General features: G+C 33.5%; 1 protein-coding gene across 1 annotated transcript; it reads left to right on the top strand.

Moving 5' to 3' along the window:
• The first annotated feature begins 8848 nt into the window (after nucleotides 1-8848).
• Nucleotides 8849-9568, top strand: LOC138893028 (uncharacterized mitochondrial protein AtMg00310-like). The gene has a single exon (XM_070176794.1). The coding sequence runs from the start codon at nucleotides 8849-8851 to the stop codon at nucleotides 9566-9568; it is 720 nt and encodes a 239-aa protein (XP_070032895.1).
• Nucleotides 9569-11969: the final 2401 nt, after the last annotated feature.

Raw genomic sequence — 11969 nt, 5'->3', positions numbered from 1 at the left:
AAAGGGAACATGTGGAAAAAAAGATAAATGCAAATACTGGTTTTGGAGAATATCACCTCATCTTCTCTCGGCCCTTCTTTATATTATTATATAGATATTTAGTAAATTTTTTAATACTAATACAGAATCTAAGAAAAAGTTACTCGGTTCGTCTAAACATGTATCTACTTCTCTAGCTCTACTTCTAAGTGCTAGTGAATTTTATCTAACTTTTATGACTTGTAAATTGATTTTTTACTTAATTAAATGTGATAATGGTAACAAACTAATTTGATATTCACACAATTTAACTGAATCAACTGTACAAAATATTGGGTCCACCCATAAATGGTATTTTAAGGCCCAATAGGGTTATTAGTTAACCATAATATTCCATATATAAGTACTCTTAATGTGTACACAAAAAGAAAACTCTTTAAGCATTATTGTTCCACGCGCTCTTTCTCTCTCTCTCAATCCAAGCAAGGGTTTAGACTATGGAATTGGGGGTTGCTCCAACACACCGTGACAACCACCGCCGACCAGTAATTCCAGCCGCGATTCAATTCATTTTTGCTTCCGCTTTACGAAAAACAAGTAAGTTTTCGTTTTACGATTTACAATCTAATCTAATGTGTTTAGATTAACGTATTCTTTCATTGGTATCAGAGCCATAGGCTGGTTTTCTGTTCGGATACATATATAGAATAGTTCTAAATTTATATGTAAATTTAGAACGTCACATACATGTATCTTTTTTTACTGTGCAACTGAGATTGTTAATCTGTTTAACATATCTATTTTATCAATTTGAAAATAATTTTCAGATGTGATAAATAAGTAATATAAAAATACATAAGCACTTACATTAGTTGTATCTAAGGCTGACAAGTGGGCTGCTCCAGGTCCGGGACCGGCTCAGGATCGCGGGCCAAACGGGTCAGGACCGTTTGGTCCGGTTTTAGTGGGCCTGGTCCGGTCTCGTGGGCCGGTTCTATGATTTGGGCCCGCCAGACCCGGACTGTTTGCCCCGCCAGGGCCCGGGACCGGACCGTTTGGCCCGGTCCCTTAGCGGGCCTAGCGGGCCCAACGACTATTTTAAAAATAAAAATAAAATTAAAAAAAATAATAATAGTCATTTAACCCCTAACTTTGTTTTAATCCCAAATTTTTTATAATTACACTTTTTCCCTATTTTCAACTTTAAATACCCCATCATTATTTTATTTTTTCTTACAAAATCATCAATCTATCACAATATATATACACAACTTAAGCTATATTCGATATACATATACATATATATATATATATACATATATATATATATAAGCTTATATTTATACTATAGTCTATACTATATATACATCTCATAAGATATATAAGTTATATTCGATATACACATATATATAAGCCTATATATATACTATCGAATACGGCTTATATACTATAGTATAGTATAGTATATATATACAACTTAAGATATATAAACTATATTCGATATAATATATATACATCTTAAGATATACTTTATATACTATACTATATATACATCTTAAGATATACTATACTATACTATACTATATATGCATCTTAAGATATACTATATATACATGTATATCTACTATATATATATATCTAGTATACTATGTATATATATAGTATATCTTAAGATGTATATATAGTATATAAATTGAATATAGCTTATATATAGTAAGATGTATATATATTATAGTATAGTATAGTGTATATATATAAGCTTATATATATATATATATATATATATATATGTATATCGAATATATCGAATATAGCTTATATATCTTAAGTTGTATATATAGTATATACTATACTATACTATAATATATATACATCTTACTATATATATTATATATATCTTAAGATGTATACTATCGAATATGACTTATATACTATGTATATATAGTATAGTGTGTGTGTGTGTGTGTGTATATATATATATATATATATATATATATATATATATAAGCTTATATATATGTATATCGAGTATATCGAATATACTATGTATATATAGTATAGTGTGTGTGTGTATACTATCGAATATGATTTATATACTATGTATATATAGCATAGTGTGTGTATATATATATATATATATATATATATATATCTTAAGATGTATATATAGTATATAAATCGAATATAGCTTATATATCTTAAGATGTATATATAGTATAGTATAGTATATATATATATATATATATATATATATATATATATATATATATATATCTTAAGATGTATATATAGTATATAAATCGAATATAGCTTATATATCTTAAGATGTATATATAGTATAAAGGCCCACCATAAATGGTAGACCTGATAAAGTCTTTTAGAAGCTTGGGCTTCAAATGAAACGACGACCTGGGCCACAATTCTTTTTGGCAGATTTATAAACTTGGGCTAAAGGCCCACTTTTAAATTGATTTGCTATTTTATTTAGGCTCATGGCCTAATTAAAATTACAAAAGGTTCTGGAATTTTTTTTATTTCAGATTTAGAAAATTCATCATATAAACTTAATTTTCAGAATATAAAGTTAGTATTTATATTCTTCTATAAAAACATAATTATATTATTATCCCAATTGCTTGAAATGTTAATTAGTTTAACAATAAACTTGTTTGTTAATTTGTTTAACATGCTTTAAAATATTAATTTGTTTAACATGCTTAGAATGTTAATTGTTTTAACATTACTTTGGTTAATTAGTTTAACACATGCTTTATGTTAATTTATTTAGCATGAAATCAATATTAATTAGTTTAATATTAACAATAATTGTTAATTTGTTTAACATGTATAATATGTTAATTAATTTAACATTAAAGTAAATTTTATGTGAATTTATATAGCATGTAATAAATGTTAATTAATTTGACATTAATTTTATTCGCATGCTAATATAAGTTATTTGTTAACTTATGATCCACATGGGATTATAAATCATGAAAGATGATTATGTTGTCTTAAACATGATTAAGTCACTTAGCTAGATAATTGAATAGGTTAATTTTCATAATATTTTAATTCTTGGACGATGATTGGGAACGTAGTGAACTTTCGACTCCAAAATTAATATATGTGTTTATTAACTTAATCAGTTGATGCTTAGTGCCATAATATGTATGTATGTAGAACATCGTGCCTTGCGTTATTTTTTTTTCATGATCCTCATATTATTTTTTATTTTGTTAAAGAATGACTACTGCTTCAAAAAATATTGTTGCTGAGCTCAACAAAGAGTTGAAACTCAACGGTGACAACTATGAAACCTGAAGCTTGAAAGTCCAGTATGTGCTAGAGGAGCAAGAGGCTCTGGAGGCCATTAACAATGTCATGAATGAGCCTGAGAAAGGCAATACTTCTCAGCATAGGCGTGAGCGTGAAGCCTATGACAGTTGGAAGAAAAAAAACTCCATTGCTCGCATTACGTTGTTGAGCACCTTAGATGATGGCATTTTAAGGGAGTTTAAGGATCACCAAAGAGATTTGGATCTTTGGAATGCTTTGAAGAAAAGGTTTGGTACCTGTTCCACTACAAAGCTGTGATCCTTAACGATCAAATTTGTCTCATATAAGAAACGCACAGAACATTCAATGAAAACACATCTGAGGAAAACGACAAATATGATCGGGGAGTTCAAAAATGTTGGTCATGTGTTGATTGATGGACACAAATCCAAGTTGTCATACGCTCTTTACCTAGTTCTTGGGATCATATGAAAATGCATTTGACCCATAATGAAAGAATCACAACTTTGGAAGATGTCCGGAGACACCTTGAGTTAGAGGAGGAACGACTTGAGGCTGAAAAGCCAATAGCTGAGTTGCACATGGAAACAACCTCCAAAACCAAGAGTGATTCAAAGAAAAGGAACTGGGGAAAGAAGAGAGGGCCACCTCAAGTTCAGCCTGCTAAAAGAGTAAAGACTGAAAAAGGCAAGAACAGACGTCCCAAACGTGTCAAAGTTGCTAAAGTCAAATGCTATAATTGTGACAAGATGGGTCACTATGCCAGAGATTGCTCTGAGCCTCCTACAAAGGTATTTCACGATGCTCTAATTAGTGAAATTTATGTTTCTAGTTCTGTTTTTCTAACTGAATCTAATCCTTTGTGGATTGTAAACTCAAGAGAAACGGACCACGTAGCCTAGGAACGCAGTGCCTTTGTTGAATTTCGGCGAGTTCCACATGGAGCAAAGTGGATATATGTAGGCAACAACAATAAAGTTGATGTTGAAGGGATCGGTACATGCAAGTTAGTCCTGCGTGGTGGTCGAGACCTAATACTACATGATGTTCTCTTTGCACCAACAATTCGCCGGAATGTTATTTCAGTTTCAGTTTTGCTTAAGTTAGAATTTGACTTGTTTTGTCATGGCAATTCTGCCAAGTTGAATTTTGGTTCAACTTTATTTATTTTTGGTCATGTGACCAAAGGTTTAATTATTATGGATTTGGATTATGATTCATTTAATAATAAAGCTAGTTTTCTGTTTGTTTCTTCACATAAATATGATAGTGATGTAAACATATGGCATGCTATACTTGGTCATATTCGCCAACAAAGAATGCAAAGGTTAGCAAAACAAGGTTTGCTTTCCAGCATTGAACATGTGGAATTGTCTACTTGTGAAAATTGTCTAGCTGGAAAATCTGCAAGAAAACCTTTTGGTCAAGCGACTAGAGCTGAATATTCTTTGTAATTAGTCCATTCAGACATTTGTGGGCCTACGAATGTTAGGTTTAGGCACAGAACAAGTTATTTCATCACATTTATTGATGACTTTACACGTTTCAGTTATATCTGTTTAATTTCCCACAAATCAGAAGCAATAAGTTGCTTTAAACGCTATATGAGCTTAGTGGAAAATCAATTAGACAACAAGATAAAAGCTCTTCGAACTAACCGTGGTCGTGAATACTTATCAACCCAGTTTAATAATTTATGTAATAAAAAGGGAATAGTTCATCAGTTGACTATCCTAAATACTCCACAACAAAATGGTGTTGCAGAGAGAAGAAATAGAACACTCCTAGAAATAGTTAGGTCAATAATGGCACAAGCTAAACTCCCAATTAGTTACTGGGATGATACGTTGCTTACTGCCACCTTTGTACTTAACCAAGTGCCTATAAAATTAGTTACTACTACTCCATATGAGTTATGGATTGGAAGACAACCCGATATGAGTATATTAAGACCTTGGGGTTGTGCTATCTATACACATGATTCCTCTCACAAATATGGCAAATTAGGCCAGAGGGGAAAGAAAAGTATCTTTATAAGATACTCTGAAACCTCAAAGGGTTATGTGTTTATAGGTCAGCAAGACAGTGGGAGTGTAACTGAGTTTGAATCACGAGATGTCACATTCTTAGAGGATGAGTTCCCTAAGAAGGGAGAGGTAGGTCAAAACCTAACCTTATTTGAGATAATAGATCAAGAAGTACAAGGATCACTTCATTTGAGTGGGAGAAATTTAGCAGATGATGAATTAGTTTCTCATCAAAGACCACTTTCATCATCAGATGCGAATGAAAGTGATCCTTCTACATTTAGTGGAAGTGACCAAATGAATCTTGTTCTAACTGGGAGCGAGATGGTCACAGATCTTGTTCCAAGTGAGAGCAAGATGAATGATCTTGATCCGTGTGGGAGTAACATTGATCCAAATGGGAACAATGATGAATTGCAAATAAGACGTGGTTCTCATAAAAAGATTACCCACCGACGATTGTTGAAGGCAGCTAACTATTTATGATGCTCCTATAAGAAGAAAACGAGCCTAAAAATATAAAATAGGCTCTCTCATGACCTTCTAAGGATAAATGGACAAAAGCAATGGAAGATGAATTGGAGTCTATGAGAGTCAACAAAGTTTGGAAACTAGTTGACCTCCCTGAAGGACACAAAGCAATTGGGAGCAAATGGGTTCTCAAAATTAAGCTCAAGGCTAATGGCACAGTTGAGATATATAAGGCTCGACTAGTGGCGAAAGGGTATACACAGCAAAAAGGAATAGACTACGAAGAAACGTTCTCGCATGCTGTACCATTTACCTCAGTTCGCCTGGTTCTAGCTATTGTTGCAAACTTGGATCTTCAATTACATCAGATGGATGTAAAGACTGCCTTTCTCAATGGAGAACTTGATGAAGAAATCTATATGGAACAACCTGAGTGTTTCATTGAAAAGGGCCACGAACAAAAGGTTTGTAGACTTTTGAAGTCTATTTATGGCCTCAAACAATATTCAAGGCAGTGGTATATACGCTTTCAGAATGTTCTTGTATCCAATGGTTTTACCATGATAGATGAAGACCATTGCATTTATACCAAGAGATCAAGAAGCAAGCTTGTGATTTTAACATTATATGTAGATGACATACTTATAGCTAAAGAAACTATTGTCTCTCTCACAAGAGAATTACATTAGAAAAGTTCTTGAACGATTCAATATGCAAAATAGTAGCCTAGTTGAAACTCCTATGAGTAAAGGCCATACCTTGGGAAGTCAGATGTATCCTAAGACTCCTGAAGAGACAGAACGAATGAGCCGAGTTTTTTATAGGAGCGCAGTCAGAAATCTAATGTATGCTATTGTGTGCCCTAAACCTGATATCTGTCAAGCAGTTGGCTTGGTAAGTAGATATCAAACTGACCCAGGTTTAGCACATTGGCAAGCAGTAAAGAGGATCATGAGATATCTGAAGAGAACTGCTGATTAGGCCCTTTGTTATCAAGGCGGCAAGGATCTGCGATTAGTTGGATACAGTGATGCTGATCATGGAGGAGATCTAAGCGAGAGGAAGTCTACCTCATGATATGTTTTCTTACTCAGTGATGGCGCCATATCATGGAGCAGTAAGAAACAATCATGTGTATCACTATCTACGATGGAAGCCGAATACGTGGCTCTCGCATCAGCAGCACAAGAAGTTGTTTGGTTGAAAAAGTTCTTGGAGCACTTGTTGAATATCACTAAAAATACATAACCAATATTAGTCTACTGTGACAGTGAGGCTGCAATATCCTCCACCAAGGACCCAAAGTTTTATTATAAAACCAAACATATATATATATATATCAAGTATAACTATGCGAGAGACATGGTTAGACGCAAGGTAGTGAATGTGAAGTATGTGTCTACAAAAGATATGTTAGCATATCCATTGACCAAGCCTTTGTCTAGAGATGCATTTGTGAGACACACTAAGTCTCAAGGCTTGCGTAGACTCTGAGATACTTTATTTTGTTATTTGTTTTCTCGTGTTCACAAAACTGATGTTCTCTGATTATCAATAAAGTTGATTTACATACATACATATTTTTAATGCTGAATGTTATGTGCATTCTTTATTTTTAGTTTTTTTATTAGTATGTCGGGTAGACAAGAGGTTGGACTTCTCACACAGGCAACAATCTCCTTATATTAGTGATGTGAAGAGATGAAACATGATTTTAAGCAAAATTATCATAAGGGTAATTTGAGAGTAAAATTAGAATATCGCTTAAACAATGACATAAGGTCATTAGGGTGAAAAACGTTCACCTAGTCTACTTTGTGAGGCAGATGTGAGTTAAAAATGATATTGTAGATCAAAGAACTCAAATTTAGATACTTATGGTGTCTAAATATCATTAGTACAACATTCTTTATGAGATCAAGACATACACTCCTTGGAAAAAGGGAGAAAATGTTGTAGCACATGTTTCATACCATGTGTGCTAATGTCGACCAATTGGGTTAACTTAAGTCCATTCTCAACTTATTGTTGTGTGAGACCCAGAGCTTTTATGATAGCTCAAGATTTTGTATCCTTAGAGACTCAGATCAGATACTTGAGACTTAGTGTGATGTTAGTTATCTTAGATTATTTTCAAAAGACCATGAACACAGATTCGGTCTAGCGGAGCATATCTAGAAAAGCAGTCATACTAATGTTAAGGGAATCGTGAAAAGAGGAAGATCTTGGTGCACCAATTATAACTTATGAGTTATGATTATGAATATAAGAAATAATGATATATGAGATTTTGAGACTATATCAAATGTGATTTATATGATCTAGGGTACTACATACTTTATGATCCACTTGCAGGTTTGCGCTCGACGAGAGGCTATATACTCCTAACAGATGTATAGCACTTAGCTCTCACAGTATACTAGTCGCACGTTCTACTTCCCTGTATGAATGATTGAGGAGATGAGTTGAGAATATGTTTCTCATACTATATGAGCACTCTCATTATATGTGAGTAGGAGATGTAGGAAATATTGGGTCCACCCATAAAGGGTGCTTTAAGGCCCAATAGGGTTATTAGTTAACCCTAATATTCCCTATATAAGTACACTTAGTGTGTACACAAAAGAAGACTCTCTAAGCAGTATTGTTCCACACGCTCTTTCTCTCTCTCAATCCATACAAGGGTTTAGACTGTGGAATTGGGAGTTGCTCCAACACACCGTGACAACCACCGGCGACCAATAATTCCAGCCGTTGTTCAATCCGTTTTCGCTTTCGCTTTACGAAAAATAAGTAAGTTCTCATTTTACGATTTACAAACTAATCTAATGTGTTTAGATTAACGTGTTCCTTCACCAACGAACTAAGATTTTCTTTAATTAAATAATCAATATAAACTCCATTTATAAGCTTAATAGAAGAAAATAGAGATATGACATGGGCTTCTTGATTATATTGAACCTACAAGTCATGTGAACAGTTGTGAACTTCACATGTGGATTTTACACGGAAGAATTTTCCACATAAGTGACCTTGAACTCTTTTTCAGACCGTGTATATATTCACTTAGGATGGAGAAATTACTAATTCTTGTCTTCATCATTGAGACCATTCAGATATTGAGGATCAAGGAGGTCATGGGGTATAGGCAGGTTATATTCCCTATTACTTATTTGGGGTTCCCTCGCTATATTGGAAGACAAAAGATTTCTATTTATAGTTACATGATGAACAAAATAGTGAAAAAGATCACTGGCTGGCATGGGAAACTTCTCTATGTTGGAGGTAGGAATATTTTGATTAGACATGTTCTTCAATCCCTACTTATTCATCTGTTAGCTGCGGTTAAACCTCCAATAATAGTTTTCAAGGATATTGAAAAATACCTAGCTAGGTTCTTTTGGGGTTCTGATAGGGATAAGGCCAAATACCACTGGAGTTCTTGGTCCAACATATGCTATCCCACTCATGAAGGTGAATTGGGATTTAGAAGTTTGCAAGATATTAGTGAGAGTCTCAAAATAAAAAGATGGTGGAGATTCCGGACCTTTGATTCATTATGGTCTCAATTCTCTAAGGCAAAATACTGCAGAATTACGTCTCATGTGGCCAAACCAGCCTTGTCTACTCCGTCTTTAGCTTGGAGAAAGATGTTAAAAAGTAGGGATATAATGGAGGAGAGAATTCTCTGGAAGATCAATGATGGTAGTTGCAATCTATGGTGTGATAACTGGACTGATATGGGGGCCTTGGCCCATATTATTCATGTTGAAGACCCTCCAGGAAACTAGAGTGTCAATGATTTATTTAGGAATGAGATTTATTACATTGAGCATATGTAATTCCCAGAATACTTATCAGAACATATTTTGTCTATTACTATCGGGGCTCATAATTGTCCTGATTTGCCAATTTGGACTCCTAATGCTAGTGGATGTTTATCTACATTTTCAGCAAGGGACATTATCAGACAAAGAAAGAAAAAGTCTACCATCATGATGGACATCTGGCATAAACTCCTCCCATTCAGGATGTCCCTTCTAATATGGAAATTATTGAAGAAACAAATGCCTTTTGATGATATTTTGCTTTATTTTGGGAAGAATATTGTCTCCAGTTATTTGTGCTGCAGGACCCCATAGGTTGAGTGTAATACTCCTCATTACAAAAAAAGAAGAAGTAATTAAGTAAATTAAAATAATAATAAAAATAATAATAACTAATAAACAAAAGGGGGGGGGGGAGGGGGGCAAATTAATAAAACAAAATAAATCAAAAAATAAAAAGGGATAAGTAAAGCAAAAGGACCGAAGCTCATCTGCCAAAAGAAAAGAAAGGGTAAAAGAGGGGTTGGCTGCTACGTCGAAGCAGAAGCTTCAGGAACGCCGGAAAAAAAATTCAAAAGAAGAAGAAGAAGAAGGCTGGAACCAAACCTTGAGAAATTTTAAATATGCACTGGTTCTTACGGGTAATACTCGAATTTCTCATCCGGGTTCTTTTTTGTGGTAATTCTTTTGGTCTCAGTTCATATATTTGAAGGGTTTCACAAGGTATAAGAAATTTAATACCAATAAGAGTTTTTCTAGGGAAATTATGCAATTGGTAGTTGGTCAATGCTACTGTAGGATAAATTCACTTGGAAAAGAAGGGTATTGATGTATTTGTACTTAAACTAGTTTCATTATATATGATCTTTGATAGGTATAAATTAAGTTAGGGTGCAAGGATTAAGTTTTGGTGTTTAACTGTATTGCAATGACAATATCGAATTTGGGTTTGAGTGTGGTAAGTCTAGTATTGAGTACAAAAGATAAGTACCAATTAAGAAGGAATATTATGGACAGTAAGGTTATTTCAGTTTTAATTTATGCACACGATTAAGGAAATTGAGCAGTACATGGAATAAATCATATAAATACCTTTTTATTTAAAAAATTTTGGACTAATTTAAATTACTCATAGCATGAGTAAATATAATTCGGCGAATTGATGATAAAATATAAAACTCGGAGGATTGGATATTCTAAATTAGTGATGGATTTAGCCTAAATGAGGCAATTAACATGAGATCGATATTATATAATTATAGATTGATCGGAGGAAGTTGTACGAATTGCTCAAGGTGAAGCATTTGGTATTCCGGCACGAGTACTGTGAGTAGTAATCTTACCGCAATTTGTGTTTTCATAACTTGTATGATTTACACTTGATTTTTAATATGAATATGTTACCGATTATTTTGAGTTGTATGTGGGACAAATCTTTTACTCGATATGATACCGAAATAATTATTTGAGATGATTATCATTGTTTTAAATATTCTTGTTGTCACTAGATATGTTTTACCGTTACTTGAATTTACTGTTATCGAAATGAAATTATATGATTTGATATGAACTGAAATGCCCTATATTATTTTAAAATATTTTCCTATGAGTATATACGGATACAAAGACAAGTATAAATGGGAGTAGACTTTAAAGGATCCCGTAGCTAATAGCGGATTCATTAGACTCGGTGCACCTTGTAATTACCGATTATCGTTACAGCCCTCGCTAGTGGGAAGGTAGAACTAGCATACCGTTACCGATTCCCCTCGAGTAGGGACTACCGTTATATTTGACTTCTTGCGAAGAAGTCCACAGTTATACCGATTACATGATTTGTTCATTGAAACCTTCCAAATGTAAATATTGATATTATACAGTGGTTACCGAACTTATTACTGAATTGTTAATTGTATTATACTACAAGAAAAGCATGATGAGACTGCAAATTATTTATTATTTCTGAATAAGGCATTTTTATGTTATTTTATGTTTGAGATACTAACATGCTTTCTAACTTGTCCCCAATAAAAACGGTTGTAGTTAAGTGTTATTACTCACTGAGCTAGCGACTCATTCCCCGCTAATTATTTTTATAGAGACATCAGTTGACGCGGGTGAGGATTTCGTTAATTAGAGCGCACATGTTGGTAGTTCTTGATGAGCCTCGCACTTATTCGCGTGGGCGGAGATTTTATTTATTGTTTTGGTCTTTCTTTGAACTCTTAGAGTCTCTCCAGAGTCAATATTGTGTGTCATGAGTATTCTTTTGTTATTATAGTCTTATGTTGAGTATCGTTCTTTATTATCAAAGTTGGAGATAAATTAGTATTTCTGGTTATTAGTGGGTTGATTAGTAATAGTG

The sequence above is a fragment of the Nicotiana tomentosiformis genome, chromosome 5, assembly GCF_000390325.3.
Source record: "Nicotiana tomentosiformis chromosome 5, ASM39032v3, whole genome shotgun sequence".
In the NCBI taxonomy this organism is placed as follows: domain Eukaryota; kingdom Viridiplantae; phylum Streptophyta; class Magnoliopsida; order Solanales; family Solanaceae; genus Nicotiana; species Nicotiana tomentosiformis.
The sequence above is the reverse complement of the archived record's forward strand: the minus strand, read 5'-3'. Positions and strand labels throughout refer to the sequence as shown.